The sequence below is a fragment of the Oncorhynchus tshawytscha genome, linkage group LG11 (assembly GCF_018296145.1).
Source record: "Oncorhynchus tshawytscha isolate Ot180627B linkage group LG11, Otsh_v2.0, whole genome shotgun sequence".
NCBI lineage: Eukaryota > Metazoa > Chordata > Actinopteri > Salmoniformes > Salmonidae > Oncorhynchus > Oncorhynchus tshawytscha.
The window spans coordinates 1,040,001-1,059,021 of record NC_056439.1 but is presented as its reverse complement, the minus strand read 5'-3'; the positions used below and the strand labels follow the sequence as shown (position 1 = coordinate 1,059,021).

At 48.7% G+C, this 19,021-nt stretch overlaps 1 protein-coding gene across 3 annotated transcripts in view; it reads left to right on the top strand.

The window, feature by feature from the left end:
• The window catches only part of LOC112261279 (zinc finger protein 827-like), a 104,350-nt gene that overhangs the window by 25,156 nt on the left and 60,173 nt on the right, over positions 1 to 19,021 (top strand). For 2 of the 3 annotated variants that reach the window (XM_042329661.1, XM_042329663.1), the window contains exons 2-4: positions 4,417 to 5,736; positions 10,780 to 10,955; positions 11,450 to 11,957. In XM_042329661.1, coding sequence (XP_042185595.1) covers positions 4,417 to 5,736; positions 10,780 to 10,955; positions 11,450 to 11,957 — 2,004 coding nt within the window. The remainder of the gene's footprint in view (positions 1 to 4,416; positions 5,737 to 10,779; positions 10,956 to 11,449; positions 11,958 to 19,021) is intronic. The other variant, XM_042329662.1, reaches the window with a different exon arrangement.

Sequence of the window (19,021 nt, the reverse complement as noted above, 5' to 3'; positions counted from 1 at the left end):
GTAGACTGTATCAACACCACCACCACTGTACTGTAGAGACTATCACCACGACCACTGTACTGTAGAGACTATATCATCACCACCACCACTGTACTGTAGAGACTGTATCACCACCATCACCACTGTACTGTAGACTCACCACCACCACCACTGTACTGTAGAGACTATATCATCACCACCACCACCACTGTACTGTAGAGACTGTATCATCACTACCACCACTGTACTGTAGAGACTATATCACCACCACCACCACTGTACTGTAGATACTATATCATCACTACCACCACTGTACTGTAGAGACTATATCATCACCACCACCACTGTACTGTAGAGACTGTATCACCACCATCACCACTGTACTGTAGACTCACCACCACCACCACCACTGTACTGTAGATATTATATCATCACCACCACCACCACTGTACTGTAGAGACTATATCATCACTACCACCACTGTACTGTAGAGACTATATCATCACCACCACCACCACCACTGTACTGTAGAGACTATATCATCACTACCACCACTGTACTGTAGAGACTGTATCACCACCACCACCACTGTACTGTAGACTCACCACCACCACCACTGTACTGTAGACTCACCACCACCACCACTGTCTGTAGATACTATATCATCACTACCACCACTGTACTGTAGAGACTATATCACCACCACCACCACTGTACTGTAGAGACTGTATCACCACCACCACCACTGTACTGTAGACTCACCACCACCACTGTACTGTAGAGACTATATCGTCACCACCACCACTGTACTGTAGAGACTATCATCACCACCACCACTGTACTGTAGAGACTATCATCACCACCACCACTGTACTGTAGAGACTATATCGTCACCACCACCACTGTACTGTAGAGACTATATCGTCACTACCACCACTGTACTGTAGAGACTATATCGTCACCACCACCACTGTACTGTAGAGACTATAGCATCACCACCACCACTGTACTGTAGAGATTATAGCATCACCACCACCACTGTACTGTAGAGACTATATCATCACTACCACCACTGTACTGTAGAGACTATATCATCCCCACCACCACTACTGTAGAGACTATATCATCACTACCACCACTGTACTGTAGAGACTGGGCTGTGGGAGGGGATAGAGGGGTTTAGGTTGTTTTTAATCATATCCTCGGCTGTACAGTAATGTGTAGTAGTGGACTAGTATAGTGTGTGTGTGTGTGTGCGTGCACGCTGAGCCCCAGACAAAGCCCCCCCTCCCCTCGTAGCCTGGGTCAGAGATATGACCTTGTGAAATGTCAGCCCACCCACGGGGTGGCCCTGCCTGTGTCTCTCACTCACACACACACAACACACGGTGGTCCTGCCTGTGTCACACACAACCGTGGCGGCGGTGTGCGGCAGAGGCAGCATTGTAGCGTTACGTCTAGCCTAGCGTCTTGAGGTGTAGTGTTGCGTGGAGGAGTCTCGGGACCTCAACACTAAACCCAGGAAGGAGAGAGAGAAAGGCAGGGGGAGAGTTAGCGAAAGAGATGGGGAGGGCAGCAAATGGCAAGAGAGATGATGGGAGAGAGAGAGGGAGAAGGAGAGGTCGATAGAGGGAGGGAAAGGGGGATAGTTCAAATTCCCCCCTCAACCTTCCACTTTGTACTCCTGAGACCTCAGGTCAGCAATCTAGCCATTTGCCACTAACGACATTACAGCCATTAGGGCCTGGCTGCTTTCTTTCTGTAGCATGTCACATGGACGCGGGTCATGCCTCGCATACTTCGCCCCTCTGGCCCGGCTCAGGTGACTAAAAGCTTTCAGTGGGAGTGAACGGCAGCCATGGAAAAACAGTAGGTCTTAGACCTGCTGACATTCTCTCTCACGCGCTTGCTCCCTTTCTCTCTCTCTCTCTCTCTCTCTCCCGCTCTCTCCCTCTCTCACTTTCTCTCTCCCTCTCTTTCTCTCTCTCTCTCTCTCTCTCTTTCTCCTGCTCTCTCTCTTTCCTTCTCTCTCCCTTTCCTTCTCTCTCCCTCTCTCTCTTTCCTTCTCTCTCTCTTTCCTTCTCTCTCCCTTTCCTTCTCTCTCCCTCTCTCTCTTTCCTTCTCTCTCCCTTTCCTTCTCTCTCCCTTTCTCTCTCTCTCCCTTTCTCTCTCTCCCTTTCCTTCTCTCTCCCTTTCCTTCTCTCTCCCTCTCTTTTCTCTCTCTCCTTTCTCTCTCTCCCTTTCCTTCTCTCTCCCTCTCTTTCTCTCTCTCTCCCTTTCTCTCTCTCCCTTTCCTTCTCTCTCCCTCTCTTTCTCTCTCTCTCCCTTTCTCTCTCTCCCTTTCCTTCTCTCTCTCTCCCTTTCCTTCTCTCTCCCTCTCTTTCTCTCTCTCTCCCTTTCTCTCTCTCCCTTTCCTTCTCTCTCCCTCTCTTTCTCTCTCTCTCCCTTTCTCTCTCTCCCTCTCTTTCTCTCTCTCTCCCTTTCTCTCTCTCTCCCTTTCTCTCTCTCCCTTTCCTTCTCTCTCCCTTTCCTCGCTTAATGTCGTCTTAGGAAATGTGAAGGAAGACACACACACAGTGCATAGAAACACACGCAACGGGTGCACACACACACACACATCATAAACTGTGTAAAAAAAGAGAGGTCAGGTCTCTGGTTGTAAGGTGTAGTGTCCTGACTCCTGTAAGTGTTCAGTCTCTTCTTTTCCCTGCCCTGGCCTCTGCCACGGTGTGTGTGTGTCCTGACTCCTGTGTGTGTGAGATGGAGTGTGTACTAGCGTCCCTGCATGGTGGGTAGATTTGTAGCGGTGCATGTACGCTTGGTCAGAGCGGTCGGGCCACGGTTGCGGTCACCTCTCTGGCCCATAGTCTGTGACGACCAGACCAGATGTGAGCTGACTCTAATGACCCCTGTGGGTGGGGTTGCTGAGGCAACCGCTTTCCCCTCTGCCTGTAAACAGAGAAGCAACCCACCAGTGTTCTTAGACTGGGTCGCCAAGGTGAAGACTAGCCTTGATGTGTGTGAGCGAGAGAGACGAGAGCTCAAATGACGTGTGTGTGTGTGTGTGTGTGTGTGTGTGTGTGTGCGTGCGGAGAGATTGTGTCTCAGTGTATGAGTGTCATGGCTTCTCTTGACCTTTTTTTTGTTATTCTCGCTCTGTTTTCTTCGGTTGATGCTCAATGGGTTTATTTTTTGTTGAAGCCTCTACTGTCCCCCCCTCCTTCTAGTACAGTAAAGTTTTGACATTTTCTTTGCCCAGGCTTGTTGCTTTCTGACATCTTCTTATGGAAAGGGGTTAATATGTTTCAGGAATACTCACTTTCTTTTGTTTGCCCTTGTCTGGCAAGCTGTAATGTTTTGCTTATGAATATTGATACACCAAGTGTATATTAATGACCCTGGGTGACCTTAACCCTATCCTTATTGGCTCCCTGGTGGTATCTGCATCCTCATGAATATTAAACAGGCTCTGTAACCTCCATTACCCTAATCTTTGCTGTCTAGCCTCCCGGAAGGTCCTGTCGTCATGGTAACCCTGTTACTAAACTCCTTGGGAAGAAAAAAAATTGACCCTGGGAAAAAAATATATGTTGAAAATAAAGATTTGAAAAATCATTCAAATGATTTTATCCACCGTTGCGGGTGATTCTCAGTGCTGAGAGAAAGGCTTGGGGAATGCTGGTGGATTTTGTTGCATTAAAGCTCCTTGGTTTTTCGGTGTTATTATGATTTTCTTCAGTCATTGCCAAGGCAGTGAGTTACCCCTTGCTGAGAGCGCTGAAGTCTATTTGGTATTTTGAATAGGCTGTTCCCTTTGTACTTAGCTGGTAAATAGAATTGAGAGTGCTCACTTGTGATAAGGAGGCGTCAGAATGAGTGTATAGTGTAGTAGTCTGGCTCCCTTTGTAATCCAGGGGACAGATTTACAACGTCAAGGCTGTTCAAGTTAATGCCTCCTAGATTGTCATTTAAGGATGCGCTCTCAAACTTTTGTATAATTTTTGCCAGTAGTTTTGAAATTGGTTCTCAAGTGCCTAAAGTGTTCCCTGTTTTTTTCTGTGTACTCCGTCATCAAATTGTGTACTACATCATCATTTGGTATGATATGTTACGTCCTGCAATTTTGTAAAAAAAAAAAGTAATCGTACTATATGTTACAGATTTCTTGTGCTTAAGATCCTGGAGTTTATCTTTAATGACAAAATCCAGTCTTTTCCTGGGTAATGTTCATTAGGGAATACTGTAGTAAAACATTGTGCAACAGAAAAAGCTAAAACAAGTGTTTTCATATTGGATAATTTCAGGTAGCACCTCCCCGTTTCCCTCCGTTTATGATCCAATGAACGTGACCCTGGTTTGTCCTCAGCTCTGACCATGATGATCCCTTCCTCCTCTCTTTTCCTCTCACCAAACGTCTCTTCTTATTCTCTCCTGTAGATGTGGACAGCGTCGAGGAGGGTGGGCCCGACAGGGTCTGCTGTCCCGTGGAGGACGACGGCGGCATTGGCGGCTGGTACGGGAACGCCTCCGACACGCGCTCCGAGTCGTCGTACAGCGGCGACATCCATGACGACCATGAGCTGTTCCTCCACGGGGGCTCCCCCCCCACCCCCTCCCCAGACCGACCTCCAGAACACCCCGACACCTCAACCGAGAGCTCCCTGGGGGGCTGCCCTACGCCTGTCCACAGCCACCAACACCACCGGGCCTCTCTTGAGCTCCTGAGCCTAGGGGTGGACGGAGGGGTGTTCTCTGCCCAAGATACCCTTTCCTCCGTGGTATCCTCGCTCTATGGAGAGGCTGCCTCCGAGGCCCTGGGGAAACCCCTGAGTAGTAACCTGCGGCGCCTCCTAGAGGCTGGGTCGTTGAAGCTGGATGGGGAACTTCTGGGGAGAGTGAGAGGAGGGGGAGGAGAGTCACCCCCTATAGGCTTAGCTCCAGCCCTGACCCTCTCCCCCTCCTCCCATCATGCTCAGCAGCTAAGTGCCCTCGCCCGAAAACTGGCGGCCAATAACAACAACAACAACAGTGGAGGCTCCGCCTCGGCCTCACCCACCTCTGTTGCCATGTCGTCCACCGCCATCAAGCAGGAGCCCTGCGACCCCTTCACCTCGGTAGTCACCCCGAGCAATGGCGCTGGCTTCGTGTGGGTGGGAGTGGCCGGTGACGGGAAGTGGCCCCCGGCGGGTTGCGGCGGGTCCAGCCTATCACCGGACTCGGCCATCCAGAAGCTGAAAGCGGCAGCCAACGCGGTTTTACAGGACAAGAACGCCACCGTAGTGGCCTCGTCTACTTCCTCTTCATCATCCTCCTGCTCTACCGTACCCACCCTGGGAGGAGGGAGCCGGGGAGGAACAGACGACTCGGTACGCTTCGATGCCTTCACCTCCCCCTTCAGCCCTCAGTCGGCCAGCTCCACGCTTGCCGCCCTTTCCAAGAAGGTGAGCGAGCGCTCCCAGACCACCTCCACCTCCTCATCAGACCACCAACACCAACCCTCCACCGGCTCCTCCTTCCTCTCCCTGGTCTCTATGACTTCCTCGGCTGCGCTCCTCAAGGAGGTGGCAGCCCGGGCAGCAGGGAACCTCCTTGCTGATAAGATGGAGGCCCCAGCAGGAGGAGGGGCCATCCAGGAGGACATCAAGCCCCTGCTGGACAGGAACCAGAAGGCAGGGACCCCCACAGGGCCCTTGAGCACCATGGACCTGCTGCTGCCCTCCACCCCTAAGGGAAGGGCCAAACCCAGCAGCCAAGCAGGTAGGCTAATCCACCCTGACCCTGCACAATTTCTTCCTGAGGTGGAATTTGTTGTCTATAAGCCTTGTGGTGAGTTTTTGGATTTACAGTAGTAAGCTACATTCTGTTTTGTTTTGCAGTTTGGTAAATGTAATAGTGAGTTTATCAAGATATTATGTCGGCTACATTTTGTCGTCGTGACAAGGTTCGGAACATTGGAACGTTGTTAAGAACACTGGACCATTTGTATAAACCTTGTGGCAAACAAAGTGCCGCTATCCATCAATCCCAGAAGGTGTTGTTTCTCTAGCAAGGTTTTCTACAACAATGAACCGTTGTGGAAGACCTTCCCAGGTTGAACACCACAACAACAGCAGATTTTAAAAATGCATTTCAATCAGTTATTTCACCTTGCATTTTTCAAGGTTGTTTGTCGGTACTAGTTCATTTCCCCTTTCACATCCTGAACTGTCCTCGGATATTAAATCCTCTTCAGCTTTTCAACTTGTTTGGAAACTGTCGTTTACAGATATTCTCCAAGCGTTTGCTTATTATATGGAATTAAAGCTGGTCTCTAAGCAAATGTTCTAATATGTTGAATCCCTTTATATTACACTTTAAGGACATACACATTTGATTTACTGTATTACGGATGCCCCACTTCACATATATATATATATAAGAAATTATTATTAAACTTATTTTAGACAAATTGAATGATTCGCCTCACAATTGTAGTGGTAGGAATTCGGTTCAATCGCGGTGAATCGAATCATGCGAATCAAAATAATAATTTGTGAACCGCGACTATAAAACTTGTTTTGTAGATACTTTAATAAGTTGATTTCGGAAGCTAGCCAGTAGTCTGCTTGCAGTGAACTCTTCTAAACTGAGATAAATGACTAAGCTAGAATAGGAACATTTCCTGAAGAAAATGTGTGTGCTTGCTTCAGCTGTCCAAAAATGTATTTTTTTATAGTAGTGGAAGGTGTTAAATGAAGATTTCAAGCTGAATAGAAGCTGAAGCAGTTCAATATAGCAAGAATAGGTCTGATTACTTTAGTAGAATATATATTTCAACTAGCACATCAATCATGAACAATAGCAGAACTATGCCTTCACTGCTTTCAATGGGGCTATTTAACACGGGAATCAATGTAGTTAAGTGACGATGCCTGAAAAGTATTTGTAGGATATATTGGCACGGGTTTGTCTCGGGCCGGCAAACTGTGTCAATATATCCTCCAAACACCGGCTTCGAGGGCATTATCACTTTTATACAACGGGTTACCGGTTACCAACATGTTCAAATAATGATTGACATATTTTCATTAAAAACATTATTTTGATGAATTTATTCATACTATTTCATCCTTCCACAAGATATAGTCCCGAAACAAATCTAGAGTTGCTACCCAAACCAGCTGGTCGTTCGTTCTGTTGTCAGAGACGGGACCCAGTCGTTCAGTCTTTTTGTTCTGTATCTATGCACAGTCTTTTTGTTCTGTATCTATGCACAGTCTTTTTGTTCTGTATCTATGCACGGTCTTTTTGTTCTGTACCCAGTCGTTCGTTCTAAATGTTCTATTGCCATACTGGCTGGCAACATTCTTATCCCTTTCTTGCTAGCTAGCCAACAACGGCTAACTTTACAGTTACAAGACTAGCATGCTAGCTACACTTAGTTTCGTTTGACCCTTTTTCACAATTGACTTTTCTTTGTATACGTCCATAAAAATGATGTCAGCTGATTAATGATTTAGACTGGCTGAGAAACGTTGCCTGCCTCTCTCTCGTTCCGACTCCCGACCCCTACACGTTCATTACTATGGGACAGTTGGAGATCAAATTTGAATATTGAAACAATGTTGCAAGTGTCGGAGAGACAGTAAGGGTTATAAAAATCTCTGCTGTTGAAAACTAGATGTTAGTCTAGAAGAAATGTGAAATAATAATGCTTTTTGTAGTGGAGATCAAGTTTATAACTTCCCTGCCTGGGCTGATGAGACAGTGGATTGCGCATTTTAACGTCATAGATTTAGCTGGTAGTAACTTGTGGAATAACCAATCAGCATTCAAGATTTGACCCACCCGTTGTATAATTTGTAGGGTACCCTGACTGGGACTCAAACCCTGGTCCCTGTGACTCTCATTATAAAACGGCTAAAATCTCTTGGTGAGTTTTCTAGGTTTGTATTTATTTTATTCATGTATTTGAATTTTTTTGCTCGCTCGCCCCACTTTTGATAGAGAGAGAATCCCCCTCCCCGTCTGGCCTGAGTCTGGGAAAAGGTCTGTGGGCCTGGCAGGATGTCCAACCCAAACCAATTGAGCTTGGCTCTGCGGTGTGTACAGTAGAAACCGAGAGTCCATATCCGTGTCTGTTCTGCAGACGCTTCTGGCTCCATCAACCTCCCTTTACCAGTCACCTCTGTACAGACTGGTGGAGGTTGGAGCCAGAGGAGTCTGCAGTCAGGGCCTTCTCCTCTGTCCTCAGATCAGACTCCCAGCCAAACACAATCCCATCAGTTTACACGGGGCAGGTCCAGAACAGACTATGGGAGGCGCACAGTACTACACAGAGTCATGACTACGTGGAACTCTATTCCACATCAGGTAACTGACACAAGCTGTAGAATCAGATTTTAAAAATCGATACAATGAAACCTTATAGAACAGCAGGGACTACGAAGAGACACACAGACACATGCATACACATGCTAACTCACACACTCTGCACACATGTATACATGGATTTTGTGTTGTAGATATGTGGTAGTAGAGTAGTGGCCTGAGGACACACCTAATGGGTTGTGAAATGTAATGTCATGTAATATTTATAATTGTATATAACTGCCTTAATGTTGCTGGACCCCAAGAAGAGTAGCTAACGGGGCTCCTTAATAAATACAAAATACAATACCCCCCCCCACACACACACACACACAACTCTCTCCTCTCTCAAAATGAGCAGCATTTAGGGAGAACAGTGGAGTGTGTTCCAGGGTAGATGGATGGGAACTTTTGAAGGATTGTGTCGTAAACCTTAAACAAAATCTAAAATGGCTGGATCAAATTGACTTGAGACGGATGAGAGGGAGAGAGGCAGTCAATGCAATATTCTGTGATCTGCATGTTAAAAAGGGTTGTCGGCGGTAACCTGCAGCCATCAAGGTCGCGGTGGAATGCTGTACAAATGCAGTTACTTGTCTGGTGGCCAGACAGAAAAAACATGCCCTTGGTTATTGATTGTTTTGTTTTATTGCAGTTGGTTGGTCTGGTATGAAATTGTTACACATTTAGCGTTGCATAAATCTGTGTAATTCTACATAGTAGAGAGAGAGAGAGAGAGAGAGAGAGAGAGAGAGAGAGAGAGAGAGAGAGAGAGAGAGAGAGAGAGAGAGAGAGAGAGAGAGAGAGAGAGAGAGAGAGAGAGAGAGAGAGAGAGAGAGAGAGAGAGAGAGAGAGAGAGAGAGAGAGAGAGAGAGAGAGAGAGAGAGACAGAGAGAGAGAGAGAGAGACAGAGAGACAGAGAGAGACAGACAGACAGACAGAGAGAGAGAGAGACAGACAGACAGACAGACAGACAGACAGACAGACAGACAGACAGACAGACAGACAGACAGACAGACAGACAGACAGACAGACAGACAGACAGACAGACAGACAGACAGACAGACAGACAGACAGACAGACAGACAGACAGACAGACAGACAGACAGACAGACAGACAGACAGACAGACAGACAGACAGACAGACAGACAGACAGACAGACAGACAGACAGACGCGGTTCCATCTTTTTTCTTTCTCCTTCTCTCAGTCGGTTGGGCCGCAGATGGCGGTTTATTGTTGCAAATAGGCAGTCTCGAGGTTTTACACCCGGGGGTCAATGAATGGCTGAGCGCGGTAATTTCACCAAACACTGATTACCAGATGTTTTCCAAGGAACAGGAGGAGAATACTTATGAAGCCATCGATGACAGGCCCGTGGTGAATTTGTAATGCAATCATGCCGTGTCCTAATAAGCCCAATTAAACGGCGTAATAGAGGCCGGAAATGAAGCCAACAACAATAATCGAGATAATAAAACATCCTTGAGTTTGACTTCTTTTGTTCTCAGAAGCACAGCAGGCTTTGTTGAGCGTTCTCAGCTTGAGGTGTCTAGAGGTCGCGTCTCACCTAGTAGAGGTGTGGGAATAGTGACAAAGTCAGTAACCTTAGAGAGGCTCCATAGTCCGTAACTCCTCTCTGGTAAGGAAGAAATGGACTAGTGATTGGGGGGGGATCGATAGTTGCATATCGCAATATTATTTTTGGACGATATTGTATGGATTTGTTTAAAAACAATCCAGGTAGTGTTAGTCGGCTGTACCTGCGCCATAACTAACGTATTTTTGATCCTATAGCTTGTTCTCCATCTTCTTTTTAAATGGGGAGCCAAGATGTTTTCAGCACTTTTATTACCATGACTGATCAAGACTCGTGTTCTCATGGCTCTCTCTCTTGTCTCTCTGCACCAGTCATATGGTGAGCAATATGTTTGGAACATCAAATCGCAATAAAACTGCAGTATATGGAATCACAATACATATAGAATGGTGAGAATCGTAATGCACATCGTATCGACACCTTTGTATCGTGATAATATCGTGTGGTGAAGTCCCAAGCAATTCCCAGCACAAGAAATGGACCTGTTCCAATACTTCAGAAATGTATCCTTCACCTTCCTAGCTTCCTTCCCTTTCTTCCTTGAAGTAATCACAGATCCGACATGGGCTGGATTGGGGAAAGCTATAAAGTGGAAACCTTACTTACACCTTACCAGTCACTTATAGATCGGATAGGTGCACTGACATCAAGCAAACGAGGAAGGAATGATGCATTGCTTAAGTATTTGTTCAGGGGACTGTATGGACTAAATGACTTGTATTTTTACTGAGCTGCCGTTCTCAGCCAGGTATCCCTTGGTAAATAATTATTCTGACCTCACTGGAACTCCCTGGTTAAATAAAGGTGAAATAAATAAATGTCTCATCCCCTCTTTTTCCTCTCCTCTCCCAGGTTCCCCGGGGGAGGACGGAGGGAAGCCGTTCCAGTGTCCGGTGTGTGGCCTGGTCATCAAGAGGAAGAGCTACTGGAAGAGACACATGGTGATCCACACCGGCCTGAAGAGTCACCAGTGTCCCCTGTGCCCCTTCCGCTGCGCCCGCAAAGACAATCTCAAGTCCCACATGAAGGTGAGATGATGGGAGCCTGTGATGCCTCCTTTGACCTGTGACCTCATTGTGTTAGCCATCACCTGAGGTCGTAATTGTGGAAGTGGTGCTAATGCTACTAATTGCTCAAAGGAAGGGAGGTGCACGCTCTAGTCAAAGTCACCTCTAGTGTATCGGGGTAACGTGCCTCAAATTATACTGTAGTTAGTAGACCAAAGCTAGAGGGGGTTTTAACAAGAGCGAGAAGCTCCAGGTGTTGAGGGAATCCTTACTGTTTTACGCTCTTATTTAATCTCTTTTACTCATTTTATTTCAATTATTTATTTGCATAGGGACAGATTGAATTAGCCTGAAACATTGACACATGTTGAATGGACAACACGGTGATGCATTGCTCCATTGTAGCGTAGGAACATTTTCAGTGTCTTGTCCTCAAATGAGCATCATTGCTTTGACTGTTGTTGCCGTGACAATGCGGAGGTACCCCCACCACTCATCCTATCCCTGTATCCCAGGTCCACCAGCATCAGGACCGGGGCGAGACGTTCCAGTGCGAACTTTGCCCTTTCACCTCCTCGCGCCACTTCAGCCTCAAGCTCCACATGCGCTGCCACCAGCACTTCCCCCGCTCTGGGTCCGCCTCCGACGGGGTCAAGGTCAAGGAAGAGGCCACCACGGACACGGAGGGCGAGGGGTCACTCCTGGGCGATTTCAACCCCGGGGAATCCCCCCTCCAGTCGGACGCAGGGAACCAGAGCTCCCCTGGAGTCTCCAACCACCACGTCTATATAAAAGAAGAGCCCCAGGAGAGGGAGCTGTCAGTGCTGTCGCCCTTCACCCTTTGCAGGGACAGGGAGCGGGAGCGGCCTGGTAGCAGTGGCAACTCCCTGGACCTCTCTATGGGGGGAGTCGGCTTGGGGGTGGGGGTGCGGGCCAGTCCTGGTGGAGGTCCAACGGCAGCGTCCCTCTTCAGCCCGGACATCACCACCAAGACAGCCACCGACCTGCTCATGAAGCTCTCAGGTAACCATGACAGAAACTCCTGTCAATAACAACACTCACTAATGGCCAGGTGTTAGACCGGTGGGCAACTTTTGATGGCCATTTCACATGGCCATCATTTTGACTGTCTTAGCATATTTCTTGGGGTTTCGTCATGAATGTCAATGAACGTCAACTCATCAACCCAATAACCCCAACACTCCGCTTTGCCTCTCCAATAACCTCATCAACAACACACACGCTATCGTTAGCCAGAATAACGCTAGGTATTATATCAGGTTTGTTGAGATGCATTCCACCGTGTTGTGACGATGGCAAAGGATCAGTTACTTTGAGACAATGGCTGAAGATTGATGGGGGAAGGTGTGCCCGGGGTTGGGTGCCAAGGTCGGGGTTGAGGCTGCCACTCTAACTCCTAATGCCAGCTAATTAGATTGAGATCTCCTGAACGAGGGATGCTGAAGGAGGTGAGGGAAAAGGGATGGGGGAGGAGGGGGTAGAAAACCCTCGGAACATTAGATTAATTAAAAATGTATGCATAATTCATAAATTAAGAAGAATTCATAATTTGAAATGATTAGAGCCCTTAACTTCTGCTCCGTGACCCTGGCTAGGATGCGATGTGCGCCGCGGAGGGACTGGACAGGCTTAGTTAACCCCTCCCCCTCCAGTTCGGCTCCGCGCCGGTGCCCCCCTGGTGCCAGTCTCACTTCACTCCCAGACTTCGCAATCAAGCCAGGAAAGTCCCAGAGGAGATGGAGCCAAGATGGCTTCTTCTCTCACAATGTCAGCCCAGTGTAGAGTGGCGGACGGGCGGCGGACATCTTAGTTCAAGGGCGGCGTCATTCATGCAGTACCGGAGGGAATTTGAAATATGGGAGGACAACCCTTTTGTTTTTAAAGAGTGGATAGTAGTGGACTTGAGTGATGTTAGAGATAACGATGTTTTAATAGAATACTGGTCCTTTTGATTACCGAGGGCTTTCATGATCATCTCTGAGCGCGGTTTGTAAAAAAAGAGAAGGGGGGTTTTGGCCCAAAGCTTTACTCAGATCTTTTGCACTCTTTGCTGGGCCGTACAGCAGACGGGGAGGGTAGAGAGGAGGAGAAAGGGAGGGCGGGGGGGTAAAGCTTCTTCTCAGGGGAACCTCGGGACTCTTTCTTTTGACCTCCCTGCCAAGAGCGATTGAGTGTGTACATGCGGCAGCTCATCTCCTGATTTACCACTGCTGTCACAGTGCCTGTCTCAATCCCACAAGGGCTGTAAAAGAGAGAGAGGGGTGGAGGATGGAGAGAAGGGCTGTAAGAGAGAGAGAGGTGTAGGATGGAGAGAAGGGCTTTGAGAGAGGGAGCGCGGTGGAGGATGGAGAGAAGGGCTGTGAGGGAGAGGGGTGTTGGATGTAGAGAAGGGCTGTGAGGGAGAGGGGTGTTGGATGGAGAGAAGGGCTGTGAGGGAGAGGGGTGTTGGATGGAGAGAAGGGCTGTGAGGGAGAGGGGTGTTGGATGGAGAGAAGGGCTGTGAGGGAGAGGGGTGTTGGATGGAGAGAAGGGCTGTGAGGGAGAGGGGTGTTGGATGGAGAGAAGGGCTGTGAGGGAGAGGGGTGTTGGATGGAGAGAAGGGCTGTGAGGGAGAGGGGTGTTGGATGGAGACGAGGGGTGTTGGATGGAGAGAAGGACTGTAAAGAGAGAGAGGGTGGAGAATGGAGAGAATGGCTGTAAGAGAGAGGGGTGTTGAATTGAGAAAAGGGCTATAAGAGAGGGAGAGCGGTGGAGGATGGAGAGAAGGGCTGTGAGGGAGAGGGGTGTTGGATGGAGAGAAGGGCTGTAAGAGAGGGAGAGGTGTAGAATGGACAGAAGGGCTGTGAGCGAGAGGTGTAGGATGGAGAAAAGGGCTGTGAGAGAGGGAGAGCGGTAGAGGATGGAGAGAAGGGCTGTGAGGGAGAGTGGTGGAGGATGGAGAGAAGGGCTGTAAGAGAGAGGGGTGTTGAATTGAGAAAAGGGCTATAAGAGAGGGAGAGCGGTGGAGGATGGAGAGAAGGGCTGTGAGGGAGAGGGGTGTTGGATGGAGAGAAGGGCTGTAAGAGAGGGAGAGGTGTAGAATGGACAGAAGGGCTGTGAGCGAGAGGTGTAGGATGGAGAAAAGGGCTGTGAGAGAGGGAGAGCGGTAGAGGATGGAGAGAAGGGCTGTGAGGGAGAGTGGTGGAGGATGGAGAGAAGGGCTGTGAGGGAGAGGGGTGTTGGATGGAGAGAAGGGCTGTGAGAGAGAGGTGTAGGATGGAGAGAAGGGCTGTGAGCGAGAGGTGTAGGATGGAGAAAAGGGCTGTGAGAGAGGGAGAGCGGTAGAGGATGGAGAGAAAGGGCTGTGAGGGAGAGCGGTGGAGGATGGAGAGAAGGGCTGTGAGGGAGAGGGGTGTTGGATGGAGAGGAAGGGTGTTGGTTGGAGAGAAGGGCTGTGAGGGAGAGGGGTGTTGGATGGAGAGAAGGGCTGTAAGACAGAGAGGGTGAGGGGTGGAGGATGGAGAGAAGAAAAGGGGGGGGGGATAAAAAGACAGAGCGGGAGAGATCATAGCCTTGCTATTGAGAAAGGCCCCCGTAGGCAGACCTGGCTCTCAAGAGAAGACAGGCTGTGTGCACTCTGCCCACAAACTGAGGTGGAAACTGAGCTGCACTTCCTAACTTCCTGCCAACCTTCTGCCAAATGACCATATTAGAGACACATATTCCCTCCGATTATACAGATTCACGAAGAATTTGAAAACAAATCAAATTTGGATAAACTCTCATATCTATTGTCTGGAATACCACAGTGTGCCATCACAGCAACAAGATCTGTGACCTGTTGCCACAAGAAAAGGGCAACCAGTAAATACAACCCATATTTATGTTTATTTACATTCCCTTTAGTACTTCTACTATTTCCACATCGTTACAACACTGTATATAGACATAATATGACATTTGAATTGTTTGCTGTTCATTTTTGTTTATTTCACTTTTGTATATGATCTACTTCACTTTCTTTGGCAATGTTAACATATGTTTCTCATGCCAATAAAGCCCCTTGAATTGAAATGAGAAAAAAAATAGCTAAATAAAGTGACAGACGGCAAAGGAGAGAGGAAAAGAGAGCGAGTAGGAGCTGACTCCCCAGGCATCTCTTTTTTAGGCTGCCCTGTTCTGACCAATCCCCTTTGATTTCTCCCCCGCACGGCAACTCTGACACAACCGACAGCCTACCCAGTGTGACCCTCCACATTCTGATTTGAGAGGGGAAAGATGAAAGTCCGCGGAGGTACTTTGAAATGCGTGGATGGGGCCCGGTTAGGACGCTACTCGCAGGACCCCTCAGACGGGTAATAATGGCGGTCCCCGCTGCGACCCCGTTTGGAGGTGGCCATCGAGCGTGACCCCGGGCCGGGTGTGAATAATTGGCATGCCGCTGAAGCGGGGGCTTGTGGGAGGAAGTGTCGTTGGTGTTGAGGGTGTCTTATTTATCTCAGAGGAGAGAGCGAGAGAGTGAAAGAGAGAGAAAAAGAGCGAAGGCGTTGGATGCAGTGTTTGATGCAGTTGGAGTATCTTAGTGATGTAGTGTGTGTTTGTCTGTGTGCGAGTGTGCTTGTGAGTTGACACGTTTTATACCCAACCAATATGTCTACATAATATAATGTAAGTTATCCAGTCACCTATTCTCTCATTCAAATATTGTTTAAGATTCATCTGACAACACCTGTCGGGGTGGGCAGACACATGTTACAACCTCTTCTCAATAATGTCTTTTCCTCTCGACCACGACACATGAACAGAGTCAGCCAGCCAGTCAGTCAACACTTCTCATATGTGACCTCTGGTCCATCCTCTCTGCTGTCAGCCCTCAGTATCTACACTACTTTATCCAGCTCAGTACACACGTGGTCAGCTATTGTTGCTGCCCTCCACTCCACCTGCCTGCCCATTGTTTGTGTGTGTGAGTGTGTGTGCAGACACTAGCCCAGCAGCCACCTCATTCTCCTCTCCTCCTGGAGAAAACAGGAGCCAGTTGTTAGAGGGGGAGCAGGCCAGCGTGACAGAGGTGGAAAGCTAATGAAGTTATTTGACGGCAGGCCCGGCCGCGGAGCGAGAGGTGAGGCGCATTGGACAAGTGTCTGGCAGAGAGACGGATGAGGCGAGAGGAAGGAAGTGTGGCTGGAGAGGAGAGCGACAATAGTAAAGAGAGGGGCAAGGGGGAGAGGGATAGGTGGAGGCAAGGGGGAGAGGGAGAGGCAAGGGGGAGAGGGAGAGGCAAGGGGGAGAGGGAGAGGCAAGGGGGAGAGGTGGAGGCAAGGGGGAGGGGGGAGAGGGAGAGGCAAGGGGGAGAGGGAGAGGCAAGGGGGAGAGGGAGAGGCAAGGGGGAGAGGGAGAGGCAAGGGGGAGAGGGAGAGGCAAGGGGGAGAGGTGGAGGCAAGGGGGAGAGGTGGAGGGAGAGCGAAAAATAAACAGCAGGAGTAGAAAAAGGGACAAAAGAACAAGAAAGCCAGAGTGAGGTGGAGCGTGAAAAAGAGAGAAAAAAAAAGAGAGAGGGAGAGCAGTGTCCGGCTGACTGGCTGGTGGCATGTCAACAGGGCGTGATAACAGAGACAGGCTGATAGCACCATCACCCCTGGGCCACAGACAGACAGAGACGGGATGAACCCTAGTGTACTACTACTACACACGATGGGGAAGCTGCCACTGAACCGCTACATTGAAGGCAGGCAGAGATGGATAGTCACCTCTCAGCCAGAGACAGTAAAACTGCTACTCACGACACGGGGCTGCCACAGACCTGCTACACTGGCGGCAGAGATGGGATACATATTCACTCAGGCCAGGAAGGAACCTTTACTACACACAGGAGGCTGCCACTGACGAAGGTGCCCCCGCCTGCTACACTGGCAGCAGAGATGGGTTACATCTTCATTCACTCAGACCAGGCCAGGAAGAAAGCTACTCATCACATCACCCAGTCACCCAGAGATGGCTGTTGGTTATTTCCTCAACTCTGACCTAAACACTGACAGCATTCGGGGGGAAGTTGACGTGCTACAGAGTGCTAAAGCGTGTGCAGAGGGAAAGTACTGTAATTCGACCTCTGTCATTTTCTTTGGGTGAAATAAACCTAGGCACAGCACATCACCATGAATAACAGCTTAAACTATGGTGATTGGTGGTGGTAGCAGTAGCAGTAGTAGTAGTAGCAACAGTAGTAGTAGTAGCAGCAGTCGTAGCAGCAGTCGTAGCAGTAGCAGTAGTAGCAGCAGCAGTAGTAGTAGCAGCAGTCGTAGCAGTAGTCATAGTGGCAGTAGTAGTAGTAGTAGTAGTAGTAGTAGTAGTAGTAGTAGTAGTAGTAGTAGTAGCAGCAGCAGTCGTAGCAGTAGAAGCAGTAACAGTAGTAATAGCAGCAGTCGTAGTAATAATAGCAGCAGCAGTCGTAGTAATAGTAGCAGCAGTAGTCGTAGTATTTGTAGCAGCAGTAGTAATAGTAGCAGCAGTAGTAATAATAGCAGCAGCAGTCGTAGTAATAGTAGCAGCAGTAGTCGTAGTATTAGTAGCAGCAGTAGTAATAGTAGCAGCAGCAGTCATAGTAGTAGTAGTAGTAGTAGCAGTAGTAATAGTAGCAGTAGTAGTAGCAGCAGCAGTCGTAGCAGTAGTCATAGTGGCAGTAGTAGTAGCAGCAGTCGTAGTAGTAGCAGCAGTAGTAGTAGTAGCAGTAGCAGTAGAAGCAGTAACAGTAGTAATAGCAGCAGTCGTAGTAATAATAGCAGCAGCAGTCGTAGTAATAATAGCAGCAGCAGTCGTAGTAATAATAGCAGCAGCAGTCGTAGTAATAATAGCAGCAGTAGTCGTAGTAATAGTAGTAGTAGTAGTAGTAGTAGTAGTAGTAGTAGTAGTAGTAGTAGTAGTAGTAATAGTAGCAGCAGCAGCAGTCGTAGTAATAGTAGCAGCAGCAGCCGTCGTAGTAGCAGCAGCCGTCGTAGTAGTAGCAGCAGTCGTAGTAGCAGCAGTCGTAGCAGCAGTAGTAGCAGCAGCAGCAGTCGTCGTAGCAGCAGCAGCAGCAGTCGTCGTAGCAGCAGCAGTCGTCGTAGCAGCAGTCGTCGTAGTAGCAGCAGCAGTCGTAGTAGCAGCAGCAGTCGTAGTAGCAGCAGTCGTAGTAGCAGCAGTCGTAGTAGTAGCAGCAGTCGTCGTAGTAGCAGCAGCCGTAGTAGCAGCAGTCGTAGCAGTAGTAGCAGCAGCAGTCGTCGTAGTAGCAGCAGTAGTAGCTGCAGCAGTCGTAGTAGTAGCAGCCGTCATATTAGTAGCAGCAGTAGTTGCAGCAGTTGTAGTAGCAGCAGTAGTAGTTGTAGCAGTAGCAGCAGTTGTAGTAGTTGCAGCAGTTGTAGTAGTTGCAGCAGTTGTAGTAGTTGCAGCATTTGTAGTAGTAGTACTAGTAGTAGTAGCAGCCGTCATAGTAGTAGCAGCAGTCGTAGCAGCAGTTGTAGTAGTAGTAGCAGCAGCAGTAGCAGCAGCAGTTGTAGTAGCAGCAGTTGTAGTTGCAGTAGTAGCAGCAGCAGTGGTCGCAGTAGTAGTAGCAGCAGTAGTCGTAGTGGCAGCAGTAGTCGTAGTAGCAGCAGTTGTGGTAGTAGTCGTAGTGACAGCAGTAGTCATAGTGGCAGCAGCAGTAGTAGCAGCAGTTGTGGTAGTAGTAGCAGCAGTTGTGGTAGTAGTAGTAGCAGCAGTAGTCGTAGTGGCAGCAGTAGTCGTAGTGGCAGCAGTTGTGGTAGTAGTCGTAGTAGTGGCAGCAGTAGTCGTAGTGACAGCAGTAGTCATAGTGGCAGCAGCAGTAGTAGCAGCAACAGTTGTAGTAGTAGCAGCAGCAGCTGTAGCAGTAGTAGGAGCAGTCGTCGTAGTAGTAATCATAGTGACAGCAGTTGTCGTAGTAGCGGCAGCAGTTGTCGTGGTAGTAATAGTCGTAGTAGCAGTAGTCGTGGCAGCAGTAGGAGTCATTGTAGTAGCAGTAGTCGTAGCGGCAGCAGTAGTCGTAGCGGCAGCAGTAGTCGTAGCGGCAGCAGTTGTCGTAGTGGCAGCAGTAG